Here is a 16,746-nt window from a genome sequence, read left to right as displayed (position 1 = left end):
ATGGTGACAAAGTCTTTTCCTCCCTTGGCTCCTACACAACACGGAGTGTGCATAGCCACTCAGATACTGTTTTGAGACCCGAAGTGAAGACAGCTACTGTCTCCATTCTAAACTGCAGGGACATTTAGTTCACCAGTATGTAATTATCTAGGGTGGAGTTTGGCCAGGATACCCCTTGGGGTCTTAACAAGGAGGAGCAGTCAGAAGCAATTCCGTTTTAAATCTTCTCTAGCTAACACTAACTAATGAAAAAAAGTTTAAAAAATCCCCCTCTCCCCCCCCCCCAAATTTGCTTAATAATGGTGTATGGAGAGTTAAGCGAGAAGACCTGGCAACGGAGCTGGAGATGTTATGCATTGTATCATGGGGACGTGCCAGGCTATATTATCAGATGGGGGAAAAAAAAAGGAACGTTGGCTAATCAGAGTCCAAATGTCAGCTGGAGAGATTGTTGTGACAAGACTTTGTTTTTCTGAAATAATCACTAGCTAAATGCTGGAATAAGGCCAAAGAGTTTTTTATGAGGGCCTCCATAAAAGAATGTTAAGGAGGTGGAATAATCACAGAAGGAGCAAAGGCTTGTGAAGGACTGAAAAAACGTATGAAGAGGTAGGGAAACATTGAATTCCAGCAAATGGATGCTTCTTTCAATAGAAAGAGGTTAATATTAGGGAATCAACATAGAAGGAAAACGAGGGCATCTGCTGAGGGTGTGACAACATATGAAAGAGCACATAGGGAAGGGTGGATGCACTTAAAAAAAAGGAAAAGTATTAATCATAGTCTCATAATTTAACAATGATATAACCTCCCGGGTAATATTTATTAAGCACTATTATTGTACCTAATGTTGCATGAAATAAGTAGTAGGCAACGTGGTTAGACTCGCAGTGCACTGGATAGGCAGGAATGGTCCATTCTCCAAATCAGTGTAGTTTCCATGCTCCCACCACCGCCATATGCTTGTTGCTCTTTTTATGATGTTTAGCATTGATTGGCTTCATGGAGGAGGTGTTTTGAGGGATTGGCATGTTTAGAGAGTGGTTATTTGGGCTCTGATTCTCAAAGCTGCCTAGGCACCTCTGAGGATCTCAGAGTTGATGCACAAGGAAATGGAGCTGACCTGGGGGGGTCATATCCAGTTTTGGTCGCCTCAAATGAAGATAGGTGTAGCTGTAACTGCAAACTTCTAGAAAAGGGCAATACATGTGGTTAGAGATATGAGGAGAAGTCTCATCTGATAAGATTGTAAAGCCTAGAGCCAATGTTTTCACAAGTGTTCCCTGATTTCATGTACCTCAAGGTTTGGAGGCCTGCATTTTCAGAAGTCCTGAGTAGCCACAGCTCTTATCTGAAGCCAATTGAAGAGATGGTGTGGATTCTCAACAGCTTTGGGAATTCAGGCCAAGGGTGTTTTGGGTTGGGCACCTAAACATCAGTGGGTAATTTTAAAAATGTCGCCACAGGATATTTTAATCGATAAAGGAGACAAGTTACAGGAGACACGATTTGAACGTTATGATTATGAACGGTATATAGTCAACGTCAGACAAAACCACTTTTTAAATGCTGCTTCATAATATGAAAGCAAAGAGACATTCCAAATTAGTGATCAGTATATTAGGTTGAGTGCTGCTTCATACAGGGGACAGTCAATCTATGTAATTCACAGCCTTAGGAAGCCAGTGAGTTAAATATTTACTTTGTAAAGGGGCTGAATGAATTATGACAATAATATGTTTCAGCTGCACTTATTAAGCAGAGGGTAAATAAATCTCATGCTTCAAGTCATCAACTATGTCAGTGGTCAGGAGCCCACATCCATGCAAAGAGTTGCACCATTGACCAAGTGGTATTATGGGGTTTTTTCCATCTTTCCTCTGAAGTCTCAAGTATTGGTTGTGGTCTGAGATAGGATCCAGTTGTCTATGTTCTTCTTGCAACATGAAGAGAATGGTTCACATACAGGATGAATGGGTTGTACCTGAGTCAAAAAATACAATAATGCATTCCACCCCATTATCATCATGCAGAGTAAGGGAAGCTGTCTGAGAACTGAGTTATTAAAGAACAGTGAAAGCCTTTTTAGAGACCCAACCCAGATGGAAGATGTTAATCTGAGCTGAATCAACAGTGTTGGCCAACAAGGAAATGTTTTGTTTGACTGCAATCCCTTACCTAGCAGGGAAGGATTTCTGTCACCTTTCACTGATGCAATCTATTCAGGGAAAGAGCAGCCTATCCGCGTGCTCCAAACTCTGATTTTTCTAATCAACACAGAGACAGTAACTGATTTACACAGGACAAAAAAAAAGATAAGAAAATTCTTTATAATTCTTCTTACATGAACGGCTGGGACTCTGAGTTTGGGCTCCTGGAAATCAGGCTTCCTGTGCTGCTGAATAGTTGTTTGTTCAGGATTTTATTTACTGGAGCATGAAGTGATTTTCGGAAGATTCTCTTCCTCTATTCTTTCTTTTTTAAAGTGAGCCACTGAAGAAAATTGGAAGGATGACACAATCAGCAGTCAAAGATGTCAATGGGCTGGAGAAACCCCAGTTTTATGGTGAGTTTATTGCTTGAAGAAAAGTATAGCTTGCATACGGTTTGTATGAGTTCTGAGAAGGAAAATGAACAGGAGCAAGGGAGGAAAGGGGAAAGAGAAGCAGCAGAGAGAGAGAGAGAGACAGAGAGAGAGAGAGAAGGGTGTGTTAGAGTGAATGAAAGAGGGAGGGAAGAAAGACAGATTGAACAGTCTTTCTAGGGTCCTTTGTAAAGATGAGGCTGACGTGGTCTGGTATCTTCTTCACTAAAGCCTGTTGCTTGTACAATAGTAATTTAAAGGCTGTTTTGCTTCTTTCGAGTTGGTTTAGTGTATTCTAAAAATAAGAGAGAAAAGATGAGAGGAGATGAACTGACCCTGATTCTGCTATAGTCTATGTATCTGTTTCAGAAGGGATTAAACCTTCTGCCTCTTGTTACTCTGTCCCTGGATTGGAGATTTTATGGTGATGACAAGGGCAGGGAAAATTAAAACTGGTGAAGGATTTGTTTTTCTTTCTTTCTTTTTTTTAAATGGGTCTATTCAAAAGAGGTAAATTGACAGAGAGGTTGATGGAGAGAATTTGGGGTGAACTAGGCACAGTGCCCTGCAGATTTCCAGTACAGTAGCAAATTCACAAGTGAATTATATGCAGTGTGACTAGCAGATGGTAACTGTGCTGGAAATACTGGAAAACATATTAGAAGGAGGAGGAGAAGGGATGGTCTTGTGGATAAACCACAGGACTGGGAACTAGGGAGATGGGGAACTTTGTTCTCTTCTTCTTGATTTTAAGGAAGTTACTTGTATCCTGAAGAGTTGCTCGTCTCCTGAGGGAGGGTTAAGAATTAGGTATCTGGATACCGTACTCTGCCATAGACTGTTCCGTTTGACCTTGGGCGAATCAGTTACTGCTCTGTGCCTCAGTTTCCCCATCTGTAAAGCAGGAAAAATAAAACTTAGCTCCCTTCCAGGAAGGCTATGAGGGTAAATGGGTTAACACTGGTAAGGGGCTTTGAGAGCCTCATGTGGAAAGTGCTGTAGAAATACAAAGGGTTATTCTTTTTATTATTAAAATGCTCCCAGCCACAACTCAGTTCAGGCTTCTAACTTCCCTAAAGATTGACTCCTCCCTTACCTTGATTGCCTGGGTTCTTTTGTTTCAAGCAGTTCAGTTTTCGTGGGGGTTGACTTGGATGTCTGAGCTTGCAGGATTGAGGCTAATAACTGTAACGGATAAGTAATGAATCTTCTGCTGCAGGCAACAAGACAGAATCCAAGAGTTGTCCTGCTCAGTACCCCTGCTGCAGAAGAGGCAAGGGTTTGTCCTGCCACAGAGACTTCTGCTTGTTCCCGCTTCTTCGAAAACGAGAGGTCGATTCCATTCAGCAGTGCCTCAGGCTCTCTCCTTTCCAAGGTTCCCAGGCAGGATCAGGCATTCATGTGGAACTGGCAATGGTACATGCACTGTACGAGTTACTTTGCTATAAGGTTCTTTTCTGAACAAGAGCTCTGGAAAGTGAGCTTGCTTCTGTCTGGATACAGCTGTTTTTAATGCTCCCAGCCTGTCTACATAAGGACAAGAGATAGTGTTTCAAAATGCATTAGCCAATATGTTTTAGGCCTTTGCACTTACTATAGACTAGCTTGTCTATTGAGGATGAAGGTCCAGATATCTGGACATTTGATGCAAATAAGGCCATGTCACACCTACATATTTGATATATGTGCATCATTTGTCTTTTTTATTTTGACTTGAAAAGTTGTATTTATTTTTTGTTCCTGTTTCTTCACTCTACAGAATCATTTGCTTTGTTCCCTTCGTAGGGAGACCCCCTCTCTCTCTGCGGGGGCTGTTTCAGACACACCTACCCAGCTCCCTCATGCCGGTGTTCATAGAAACACACTCCAGGTCCTGCCCAGCCATTGCTGCTCCTCCTCTCCCCAAAATCCCAGCTCCCACTGTGAAAGTTGCTCACGTGGGTGCAAGATACTCCTCTCCCCTACTGCACCCCAGAGTCTGTGCATGCTGAGGTTTGGCTGAAAGGGAAGGTGAGCTGCTCTGCACACCCACTTCTGTCCAGGGATGTTCCATGAGGAAGCCTTTCTTTCTTGTTAGGGTGGGTTAGCCCTATGAGTACGGCAGGGCAGTGGCCCCCAGCCTCCCTTCAGTTAGGCAGTGCAGCTTTAACAAGGGCTCCCCTGCCAGCACCTCACTGGGTCTCTTGTTTCTTGTTTGAGCAGAGTTCCGGGTTGATGGGCACTGGGTTGTCTGTGCGGATAGCATGCTTGGCCACGGAGGGGGAGTGGGAAGGAGGAAGAACGTGCCTTGTGGTGGTACAAAACCACCGCCATAGCCAAACACAGGAATAGGGTGGGCAGCACATGCGGCTTTTCTCAGCTACAAAGGTGGGTCAGCACACAGTGCGGCCTGGTAAGAAGGGGAAGGATAAAAGGAAGAAATCAGGTGGGGAGGGGGAAGGTGACCCAGAAGACTGCGCCTCCCAAAATGATGAGAGTTTCATTGGATCCTCTCTCTCTCTCTCTCTCTCTCGCTCTCACACCCACGCACACACGCATGCACTCTCATAGTTTTCACATTGTTTTTAAATGCACTTCTTGTTCCCATCCCAGCCAGGTTGGAGTTAGTGTGAATTAAATTACCCCCTTTCCCACATGTTGACATGAGTCTGAGAGACATCCACAGATCCCACTAAAGTCAGTGAGAGTCACAGATGATGAATACCTTTCTGAAAGAGGGTCTAACTGAGGAATGTTCTGTTCTGGTCCCTACAGGCTGAAGATGGAGACCAGTACAGTGCCTTGTCTGAACCCGATGCAGAGAGCCTAAAGGAAAAGAAGAAAGACCCGGGCAAGAACTGCAGTACACTAGTGTACTCTGTCACCGACATACCACCCTGGTACCTCTGCATCCTGCTAGGGATTCAGGTGAGACAAGCAAGAACATGGTGGAATGGGGTAGGCGGAGGTTTATTGGCTTGTTCATAGCCCCACTTAACAAGTAAAATGTGAATTAGGAAATGGCTCATATTTACTGGCCGTGCTTACAATGATCTGATTGGCTGTTGGTGATGTCAAGTCATCCCCGTTAAGTGCATAGGGTCAGATTGTTTTTGTTTGCTATTTATTTACACTGAGCTCAATGCAATACAAACTGGCAGATGCAGTCCCAGAGCCAGTGAGCTTGTGCTCAGAGGACAAACAGTAACAGATAGTCCATTGAATAATGCCAGTGTGATAGAGTTATGGAAAATATCTAAAGGCTCCAGGCCCTCTGTGACTCCACTACAATAAAAGCTAAGCAGAAGTAGCACAAAAAAAAAACTGTGCAGCTTCTGTCAGTTTATAGGACTATGCGAGAGAAATACACCCAACTTGGGTGATACAGTGCAGGCCAATGCAGTAGAATATCTATATGGTAAGATGCTTACCAATGATTAAGCTAAGATAGTGATGCTGACTTTGTTTGGACACTAATGGATAGTTTGTGCTTTGTTCATTTCTTAAAGCGATTTTGTCAGTTTAGTTTAGACTCAAACTTTGGCCTCTGTAAAAATAAGGTTTTATGAAACCCAAGATCACTGGAAATATTTCCATCATTTTTTTTAATTAAAAAGATTCTAATGAAAGCAACAGTTATTTTGGGGAAACATAAACATTTCCTGCAGTGTTAGCACCCTAAACTTTGCAACACCATACTAGTGCATGGGAAGCAGAAAGTGATGTTGACAAGGAACAAAAGCTCTATTTTAATTGCCCAAGCTGAGTGAACTGCACAATCAGCATTAACTGTGAAAAGAAAATTGGATTTTAAAGATTCTTTTCATGTGGATGGCTAATTAAAGGTCTTTAAACACATATATATATACTGGGTTTATTAAAAAGGTGGGGCCTGATTTTTCCACTTCTTTGAATCTCATGTAGCTATTTACACTTATGCAAACAGAGTATAAAACACTGCCACCAGGGTAAATGAGTGGACAGTTCTAATTTGGTAGCATTTTGCACCCACTTTGCTGATTTCCCCCAGTACTTGTGGCCCACGGGAGCATGAGAAGTGGCATTAGGGATGCTGCAGGCTGAAGGAGTTGATGATGCCGTAGAGCAAAGCAGAGTGTCTTGAAACACACATTTTGCATAAATCCAACCTGATAGTTCTCTCCAGTGATCTGCCCCCCTTTCCTGGTAGAAAGCCCCCAGAATAGCTTTCTCCAGCCCCTGGAAATGTGCTAGTTCCCATTGGAAGCCCCTTGGGAACTAGGTCCTGTTGTTTCTATCGAGTGCCAAGTGGTGGTAAGGCGAGAAAAATGGATAAGGTTGGGATGGGTTGTTAAAGCTCTGACGGACACTTCAGAACAGCCCCCACCAGAGAATAAAACTTGTAGTAAAAAATTAAGGTTATCAGGAATTAGTGTTATTAGTGTCATTTGAGTCCAGATCTACAAGTGACGTTTCACCTTCCCTCAATAGTAGAATAGTTGTACTGGGCAGGTACCTTTTTCATGACAGTCTTTTCTCTGTGGTTCTTAGCACTACCTGACAGCTCTGGGTGGTCTTGTAGCCATCCCTCTGATCCTGTCCAAAGAGCTTTGCCTGCAGCATGACCCCCTGACCCAGGGTCACCTGATCAGCACCATCTTCTTTGTCTCAGGAATTTGTACCCTCCTTCAGGTCCTCTTTGGAGTCAGGTAGGCAAAATCTTTGCAATATAACCTTGTGACATTATTGACATGAACTGTGACCGTATAGATCATTGTTGCAACCATAGTCCTTTGGTTGCACCAGGTCTTGTACAGAGGAGGCCAACTGGGGTGTCTATGGGAAGGTTGTAGTTTGCTGGTTGTTGTTATGCTGTCTATATGTGTGTATCTTTTTTGTATTCAAAGTTATGAATATTGGCTATGTCCGTGTTTGATTCTAAGTAGCCTCAGTGTTGCATTTGGTCAGCTTCTTGAGAAAGGACTATTCTCAGTAAGTGCCCAGTCAAGAAACACTTAACTGATTATGGACTTGAGGAGATGCCAATCCACATCTGAGCTTTCCTGTAAACGTTCAAACTAACCTGTAAACAATGGTGTCGGCCTGAAAAAGCTGAATCATTCATAGACATGTGACTTGCCCAGATGACTACAAACTCCATCTTGAGTGAATTTTACACAGGAGAACAAAGGGGTTTCCACCCACAAGAGAGAGACTATATAAGGCCCTGGAAGTCCCTCCACTTTGTCTTCAGCTGGCTCAAAATATTGCCTCTCCACCCCAAAAAGATGCCGGAAAGAAATTGGAACAAAGGACAGTAACTACAGGGGTGTGAATGACTGCTGGACCTAGATTAGGAAGGAGTCTAGTCTGTAAAAGAAGCTTATTGGAACATCTCTGAGGGTAAGTTTACCTGCATTTAGTTTCCCACTGTATTAGGCTTAGACTTGCATGTTTTTGTTTTATTTTGCTTGGTAAATTATTTGGGTCTTTCTGTTATTACTTGGAACCACTTAAATCCTACTTTTTATATTTAATAAAAGCACTTTTGCTTATTTATTAACCCAGAGCACGTAATTAATACCTGGGGGAGCAAACAGCTGTGCATATCTCTCTATCAGTGTTATAGTGGGTGAACAATTTATGAGTTTACCCTGTATAAGCTTTGTACAGAGTAAAATGGATTTATTTGAGGTTTGGATCCCATTGAGAGCTGGGTATCTGGGTGCTAGAGACAAGAGTGCTTTCTAAGCCATTTTCAGTTAAGCCTGCAGCTTTGGGGGACGTGGTTCAGACCTGGGTCTGTGTTTGTAGCAGGCTAGCATGTCTGGCTCAACAAGACAGGATACTGAAGTCCTAAGCTGCCAGGGAAGACAGGCTCAGAGGTAGTCTCAGCACATCAGGTGGCAGTCCCAAAGGGGTCTCTGTGACTCAGCCTGTCACAGTGGCGTAATCAAGCAGGATCTGTGCACAGCTGATTGCTTTGAGATGCTGGTAGTGATTTTAAGTGAGTTTTGAGTGTGGTGACTGGAGAACAGAGAAAGTGGTTACTGGTTTGTTATTTTCTGTTTGTTTATTTTGGATGAGGAAATAAGCACAAGAATGCAGGAAAATGACTACCAATGAGGCAGCTACAAAACTAGAGCTGGCCAGACTGGAAGCAGAAGAGAAGGCAAAGGACCATGAGTTTCAATTGAGGCTCAAAAGAAGCAGAGACAGCCAAGGAGAAGACCGCACACAGAAGGGCTATGGAGGCAGAGGCAGCCAGGGAGGAAGCTGCTCACAAAAGAGCCATGGAAACCCAGAGGTTAGCCCTGGATTTAAAAGACAAAGAGATTGAAGCCCAGAGGATAGCATAGCAAGATGCTCAGCAGAAGGAAAGAGAGAGGCGGCTAGCCCTGGAGTTAAAAGTCAGAGAAATACAGGCTCAAACTGAGGCCCAGAAGCATGAACTGACTGTTATGGAGTGGAAGAAACAAAACCCTTCAGCAGCTGGCTCCACTTCCCCAAAAATCCACAAATGGGAGCGACTATGTTCACAATATGATGAATCCAGTGATATTACTGAATATTTCATCACCTTTGGGAAACTGTGCACCCTTCATGCAATTCCTGACAATCAAAAAATGACTAAGTTAATGGTAAAATTGACTGGAAGAGCTCTGGACATATTCAACAAGATGCCTATTGATGATGCTTCAAACTATGGTAAATTTAGGGAACTGGTTTTGATATAGTTTCAGAATACACCTGAAACGTACAGGGTTAAATTCAGGAGTCTTAAGAGGGGATCTGGATTGAGTAATGTGGCTTATATAAATGCAATGAGAGATTTGTTGTGTCGAATGGGAAACTGAGGCTCACCCACTCACTGATCTGATGGCTTATTGCCAAGATGGGTCAACTTTGGAAAGTATGGAAATCGGTAGTCAGCTGACACCAGTCGAAAAGGGGGAAGTGTTGTCAATGCTGCAAAGATACAGTGAGGTATTTTCCAACAAACCTGGGAGGACACAGTTTTTGTCCCATAGAATCCTCACGAAAGGGGCTCATTTCCCCCCCACACCACCGCCACACTTCCAGGCCTTACAGGGCCACCCGCAAGGTGAGGGAGCAAATTCAGGCTGAGATACAAAGCATGTTGGACCTGGGGGTGATTAAGGAATCTGACAGTGTGTGGGCTTCCCCTGTGGTCTTGGTCCCCAAAAAGAATGGCACCGTTAGATTTTGTGTAGACTGTAGAAAACTTAATGCTGTCCCTGTAACAGATGCCTCCTCATGCCAACAATAATATTAATGACATGCTGGATGTGCTGAGCCAAGCCAAATACCTTAGTACCTTTGATCTGACCAGATCCCTTTGGAGGGGAGGCACAGCAGAAGATCAAAGATCACTTTTATCACTGACATAGGGCTCTGTGAATTTACAATGTTACCTTTTGGTCTGATAAATGCTGGTGCAACCTCCCAGAGGCTGTCAACAGTGTTAAATGATTTGCAGAATTATATGAGGGCATACATAGATGGCATTGCTGTATTCAGCAACACCTGGGGTGACCACAAGGAGCACCTGGAAATTGTGCTATCAAAGCTCAAAGAAGCTGGCTAACCATGAAACCCTCTAAGTGCAAGATAGGGGCAGCCAACGTCCCTTATCTGGTGCACTGGGTAGGGTGGGGCAAAATATCCCCTGACCCTCTTAAGGAGGAAGCCATCATAAAATGGCCCATACCCCAAAGTAAAAGGCAAGTCCAATCCTTCATAGACTTGGCAAACTATTATGGAGGTTTGTTGGAGGGGTTCAGTGACATTGTATCCCCAATCACAGACCTATGTAAAAAGCATCAACCTAATAAGATAATTTGGTCAGAGGCATCCCAGAAAGGCATCAACAAGGTAAAAGCACTTGTTAGGGGCTTATTCCTTCACACTCTCACTTTCCTGGTCCTTCTTGCATGAACAAAGAGCAACAATACCCAAAGTCCAAAGGCACAAGCAATTTGATGTTTATTGGGGTGAACTTCCAGCAAGCATGATTCCAGTTTCCTTCCTTAGCGTGCTCCTTCCCAGCTCTGACACCACAGAGCCTTACTTGTGTCCCTGTTTCTGTTCCTATCCCCTTGTAGGGGACTGCGAAAGACTGTGTCACGGCCTAGCTAGGATATTTCTGCTTTCTCGGTGGTCTTGTGGAAAGCCCCTGCTTGCTAAGTGGCCGGTTGTTGTAGGACATGGCATGCCAGTTATAACTTGCTTTTAACTGGTTGAAACTAGCTTGTATGGTCTTAGGCCAAAGGGCGTACACCGCCCATGGACAGTCCTGGCCTTTGGCCAACGGGCGGACATAGCCTGTGGGAAGTCCCTTTTTGCATATATGAGTTGCTTTGTATTGTGTCTATATAGCTGTATGCTCCCGGTCCTGCCTTTGAACTCCGACCCAGGCCGAGCTGAGCTTCGGTGCTGGGTTCCCTGCCAAAGTGACAGCAACGCCCGGGGTCCCCGTTGCGAATGTGTCACTTTACCTTCATTAAAGCCAAATAACTCACAGTGTGTGTGGGCCTCGTTCTTGCAGAGCATCCAAGCACGTTACACCCTGTTCCCATTTCCCCCTTTAGCAAAACTAATCCTAATTCCTCCATCCCAGTCCCTGTTCCCAACCCTCCCCACACTTCCTGATTGACTGCAGACTATATAGTAAAACTTGAGTTCTGCCTAGCTATACCTTAACCAATCATTTTACTAAAATTTAACTAACCAATCCTAACATATTGTAACATGGTTATTTAACCAATTATATCCCACCACCTTAATTGGTTTACATCCAACAAATTAATTATTCAGCAGACAGAAACAATCACAGAACCAGACAGAGACCATGCAAATAAACATACAAACAATACAGAAGTGAGGATTTTACAACTACTACATCTATACAGACATAAGGGTTTTCCAGCTGTGTCTATTGATAAGAGTTCTTACCAGGCAGGATGCTGTCAAACTAAGGGTATGTCTACATCTGCAATTTTGCAGCGCTGGTTGTTACAGCTGTGTTAGTACAGCTGTATAGGGCCAGTGCTGCAGAGTGGCCACACTTACAGCAACCAGCGCTGCAAGTGATGTTAGATGTGGCCACGCTGCAGCGCTGTTGGGATGGTGCATTGTGGGCGCTAGCCCACAGAGCACCTCGTCCCATATCGGTGCTGTGGCTTGTGGGAAGGGGAAGGAAGTGTGATTGTCTTTCCGCTTCCTGTTCCTGTTCCAAGGCCAGCGGTGCTTGTTACACATGCGGAGCAGGTGTGGCAGCATTGTGACTGTACAGCGCTTTTTCTGCGAATTTTTTAAAAATGGATCCTCAGCAACTGACGACCTTAATGAATGTTGCCAGCACATCGCGCTTGGCAGTGGAGCTATTCCTTCACCTGCAAAAAGTGAGTGATAGTGAGAGTGACAGTGAGTCAGACAATGATATTGAATTGCCTCACTGTGAAGACAGTACATTGCTTGTGGCAGTAACAGACGTGCTCAGCTCCCTGGACTGACGCGTTTGGCTCAGAAAACCAGCATCAGTGGTGGGATCAAATCGTCCTGCAATCCTGGGATGACGAGCAGTGGCTGCAGAACTTTCGGATGAGAAAAGCCACTTTCATGGCACTGTGTGCTGAGCTTGCCCCTACCCTGCGCGCAGGGACACGAGATTTAGAGCTGCCCTGCCTGTGAAAATGGTGGCTATTGCAATCTGGAAGCTGGCAACTCCAGACTGCTTCAGATCGGTGGCGAACCAGTTTGGAGTGGGGAAGTCTACCGTTGGAATGGTGCTGATGCAAGTTTGCAGGGCCATTAATCGCACCCTGCTAAGAAGAACCATGTATCTTGGGAACGTGCAGGACATTGTAGATGGCTTTGCGGAAATGGGGTTCCTAACTGTGGAGGGGCAAAAGATGGGACTCATTCCTATTCTGTCACCACCCCACCTGGCATCAGAGTATGTTAATCGCAGGGTTATTTCTCCATGGTTCTGCAAGTGCTTGTGGATCACCGTGGGTGTTTCACTGACATTTACTCAGGATGGCCTGGAAAGGTGCACGATGCACGCATATTTCAGAACAGTGCCCTGTTCAGAGGCTGAGGGCCGGGACTTTTTTCCCAGACCCAATCACAGTAGGGGACGTGGAAATGCCCACTGTGATCCTTGGAGACCCCGCTTAACCCTTAATGCCATGGCTCATGAAACCATAACAGGGAAGCTTGACAGGAGCAAGGACCGGTTCAACTATAGGCTGAGCCGGTGCAGAATGACTGTGGAGTGTGCTTTTGGCCGTTTGAAAGCTCGCTGGAGGTGTCTTTATGGGAAGCTAGATTTGATGGAAAGCAGCATCACCGCTGTTATATCCGTGCTGCACCCTCCATAATATTTGTGAAGGGAAGGTGAAAGATTCAGTGAGGAATGGACCTCCGAGGTTAGACGCCTGGAGAATGAGTTTGCTCAGCCAGAGAGCAGGGCTAATAGGGAGGCCCAGGAAAGGGCTTCAAGGATTAGGGATGCTTTAAGGGAGCAATTTGATGCTGAGAGCCAGCAGTAATGTTTGATGCATTTGATGTGCTTTGCTCTACCTCATTGTGTATTATTTACCACTTCCAGCAGCAATAAAATGTAGTGAAAGAAATAGAAAAAAAAACTTTATTCACTACATACAAAACATGCAAGGGGGTAGGGGTGGTTGACGGTACATTTACAGGTTTTACTATGTCCTATTTTGATCAATATTCACTGTCTGTTGCACTTCAGCATTACTATGGGGGGGCGATGGAGGATACGAAATAAGGGGATAGAACGGCCAGAAATGATGGAGGTGGAGTGAACAGGGTAGAATTATAGTTATCAGGGCTAGTAGGTGATCTTATAGGTGTTGGGGGCAGCTGGGGATAATAAGGAACTGGCTGCTGGAGAAAGTTGTTTTGTGAATATACAGGGTGACAAGGAAGAGGGCTTTGGGAGGGCTATGGGTTAGCACGGTACATATTTGTCTGCATGGCTACAAGAGACTCGAAAGACTCATTTTGGCGAGACAGGAGGCTTATCATCTGCTTTGTTGTTTTTTTGGCAGACAATTCCTTTCTCCTGCTTTCTGTTTGCCTACATAATTCCTTTCTCTTGCTTTCTGTTTGCCTCCATTCATGTACAGTCTTTCTCCACTCATGTACACTGCTTCTCCATTCCTCTGTCTTCCTACTTTCCCTGTTGTAGTGGCTCAGAACAGACTTGATCAATTCCTCTTTTGATTTCCTAGGATTGCGTCTCAAGTTCTGCAACCTACGTGAGGGCGGTGATACAGCTGCAGTAGTCAAGGTCCCTAGAAAACAGAGAGATAGAAACATGTAATACACAGAGGCATCATTGTTTATTATCAAATTTTGAAGGACTTTTGAGACTTTAGGTAGCATCCTTCTCACATACCTCACATAACACAGAGAGGGCAAGCAAGCTAAGTCATGGCGAGCAATGGGGTGAGTGTTTTTAGCAAAAATTACCCCTTGGGAGTGGGAATTGACCACTGGGTCGCTGGGGTTTATCAGAAGTGGGTACAGGGGGTAGCTGGTGTCCTGAAGAAGGGACAGTAGTGAACAGGAAGATGGTGAGCTAGGTGCTTGGGGGGTTGGGGTTTTTTTTGGTCCGCTTTCAACCCGTCCTGATACTGAGGGAGGGGGTGGAAACGCGGTGCTGGATGCCTGCACACCGAGTGGCTGCCTCTGTGCTGGGAGGGTGGCTGGGGAACACGGCAGCACACCGCGGGGCTGGATGCCTGCTTGGGGGGGGGACACCAGAGCAAACCGCGGAGAAGGATACCTGCTTGGAGAGGGGGTTCAGGGAACACCGGAGCACACCGTGGGGATGGATACCTGCTTGGAGGGTGGCTGGGGAACACGGCAGCACACCGCTGGGCTGGATGCCTGCTTGGAGGGAGGGGGGAAACCAGAGCAAACTGCGGGGAAGGATACCTGCTTGGAGGGGGGGTGGGGAACAGCAGCACACTGCGGGGCTGGATGCCTGCTTGGAGGGGGTGGGGAACCAGAGCACACTGCATGGCTGCCTCCGTGCTGGAGGGTGGGCTGTAAACAGGGCAGCAAACCGCGGGCTGGATGCCTGCTTGGAGGGGGGGGGGGGAAAACCAGAGCAAACCGCGGGGAAGGATACCTGCTTGGAGGGTGGCTGGGGAACACGGCAGCACACCGCGGGGCTGGATGCCTGCTTGGAGGTGGGGTGGGGAACACGGCAGCACACCGCGGGGCTGGATGCCTGCTTGGAGGAGGGTGGGGAACACCAGAGCAAATCGCGGGGAAGGATACCTGCTTGGAGAGGGGGTTCGGGGGACACCAGAGCAAACCGCGGGGAAGGATAGATCAAATCAATGGGCTATTCCACGTTTAGGCATGCATGCAGGCAGCCATAACCAAAATCCTCCTCTCCCAAAGCATTGAAATCTACTTACTACGAGCACGATCCTCATCTTCCTCCTCACCGTCAGCTTCCTGCTGCGACTGGCTAGCCTCCTCCGGGCTGGAGAAGAGATCCTGGCTGCATGTGTCCTGGGACTCCGGGGTGTCTCCCTCCACGCCAGTAGCCTCACTGTCTCCGTCCTCTACACCATCCCCCACTTCTCCCTGCTCTGAACTCTCCATCGTGCTCCTAGGATTCGCGGTGGGGTCACACCCAAGTATGGCATCCAGCTCCTTGTAAAACCTGCAGGTTGTGGGGGCAGCTCCTGAGCGGCGATTTCCCTCACGGGCTTTGCAGTACGCACTCCTCAGCTCCTTAATTTTTACTCTGCACTGCAAGGCATCCCGTTCATGGCCCCTTCTCATCAAGGACTGCGATATCTGACCATACATATCATAATTTCTCCTTCTGGAGCGCAGCTGTGTTTGCACAGCCTCTTCTCCCCACACACTAATGAGGTCCTGCAGCTCTGCACTGGTCCATGCTGGGGCTCATTTGGTGCGTGGAGGCATGGTCGCTGAGTGATTGATAGACTAATTGCACTCCACACCTGGCTGAGCAAACAGGAAGGGGATTTTTAAATTTCCCGGGCCATTTAAAGGAGGGGTCAGGTGAGCACAGGGCAGTGGAGTTTGCTTGATTACCAGAGAGGCTTCCTCAGGTATGCTGGGATACCTGCTTTTTCCACGGAGGTCAACAAAAACGCTGGTGAGTGTCTACACCTGATGACCAGCGCTGGTGATCCAGCGCTGGATCCTCTACACCCGAGGTTCGACCGGGTGTACGGCCAGCGCTGCAAACAGGAAGTTGCAGCGCTGGTAATGCCCTGCAGGTGTGTACACCTCCTAAGTTGCAGCCCCGTAACCCCCTCACCAGCGCTGCAACTTTGTGGTGTAGACAAGGCCTCAGTTTCCTTTTATGTCTTCTAGGCTCTTCCCTTTCTCTGGAGGTGATAGATTGGATCACCTTCCTAACAGCCCCAGATTGCCTTGTTTCAATATGACTAATCAGGGCCTCAGACTGTCACAGTAAGAGAAGACCATTACACAGACAGACAGTGATTTTTGATTCTTTCTTTTATATCTCTATAACTAACTAAGTGATAAGATTACGCCTAAATTCTTAAAGTATAGGCCTTTGCAGACAGGCCTGAATACTATATCCTAACACTCCACCCCGTTTTTTTTTTTCTTTTCTTTTGGGATCCTCCTGCCCAGGTACCCCTGGAAAACCATAGGACATATGGCGACACATTTCATGATAGGGCCAAGCATCAAGGTGGAAGGTGTCGATATTCCATTTGTCCACTGCCCACTGCCCTGTGTAGTATAGTGCCCTGCACCTTCTCTTGTACGGGAATACCACACCTCTTTCAATTAGTGTTCCAGACTTCCCATTATATTGGGCCTGAGAAGGTTGGGTCTGGGTTGTCTTGGACACTGCGGGGTGGGGAGGGCTTACTACATTACTTATAGGTTATCTCCATATACAGCGTAACACAAGTACAGTTAACAATATACAATCCACAGCAACACTGAGTCCTGCCCACTGCAGTATGGTCCAATATCTGAGCCACCACCAAAACACTGCCTCTCCTCCTTTGACAGGGTCAAGATTTTAATGTGTCCATTTGCTGGCAGTTGCAACAAGCTGCCCCTGCAGGTTTTACATACTTATGTCCACATCATAAGTCCATTGAATGTCCACAGAG

The 16,746-nt window shown here is 46.0% G+C and overlaps 1 protein-coding gene across 1 annotated transcript in view; it reads left to right on the top strand.

Moving 5' to 3' along the window:
* Positions 1-3,953: 3,953 nt before the first annotated feature.
* Positions 3,954-16,746, top strand: part of LOC115647113 (solute carrier family 23 member 1-like) — a 74,667-nt gene continuing 61,874 nt past the window's right edge. The window contains exons 1-3 of the mRNA XM_030553842.1: positions 3,954-4,000; positions 5,339-5,491; positions 7,094-7,251. Of these exons, the coding sequence (XP_030409702.1) occupies positions 3,998-4,000; positions 5,339-5,491; positions 7,094-7,251 (314 nt within the window). The 5' untranslated portion in view covers positions 3,954-3,997. The remainder of the gene's footprint in view (positions 4,001-5,338; positions 5,492-7,093; positions 7,252-16,746) is intronic.

The sequence above is a fragment of the Gopherus evgoodei genome, chromosome 1, assembly GCF_007399415.2.
Source record: "Gopherus evgoodei ecotype Sinaloan lineage chromosome 1, rGopEvg1_v1.p, whole genome shotgun sequence".
NCBI lineage: Eukaryota > Metazoa > Chordata > Testudines > Testudinidae > Gopherus > Gopherus evgoodei.
This window is presented reverse-complemented; position numbering and strand designations above follow the sequence as displayed.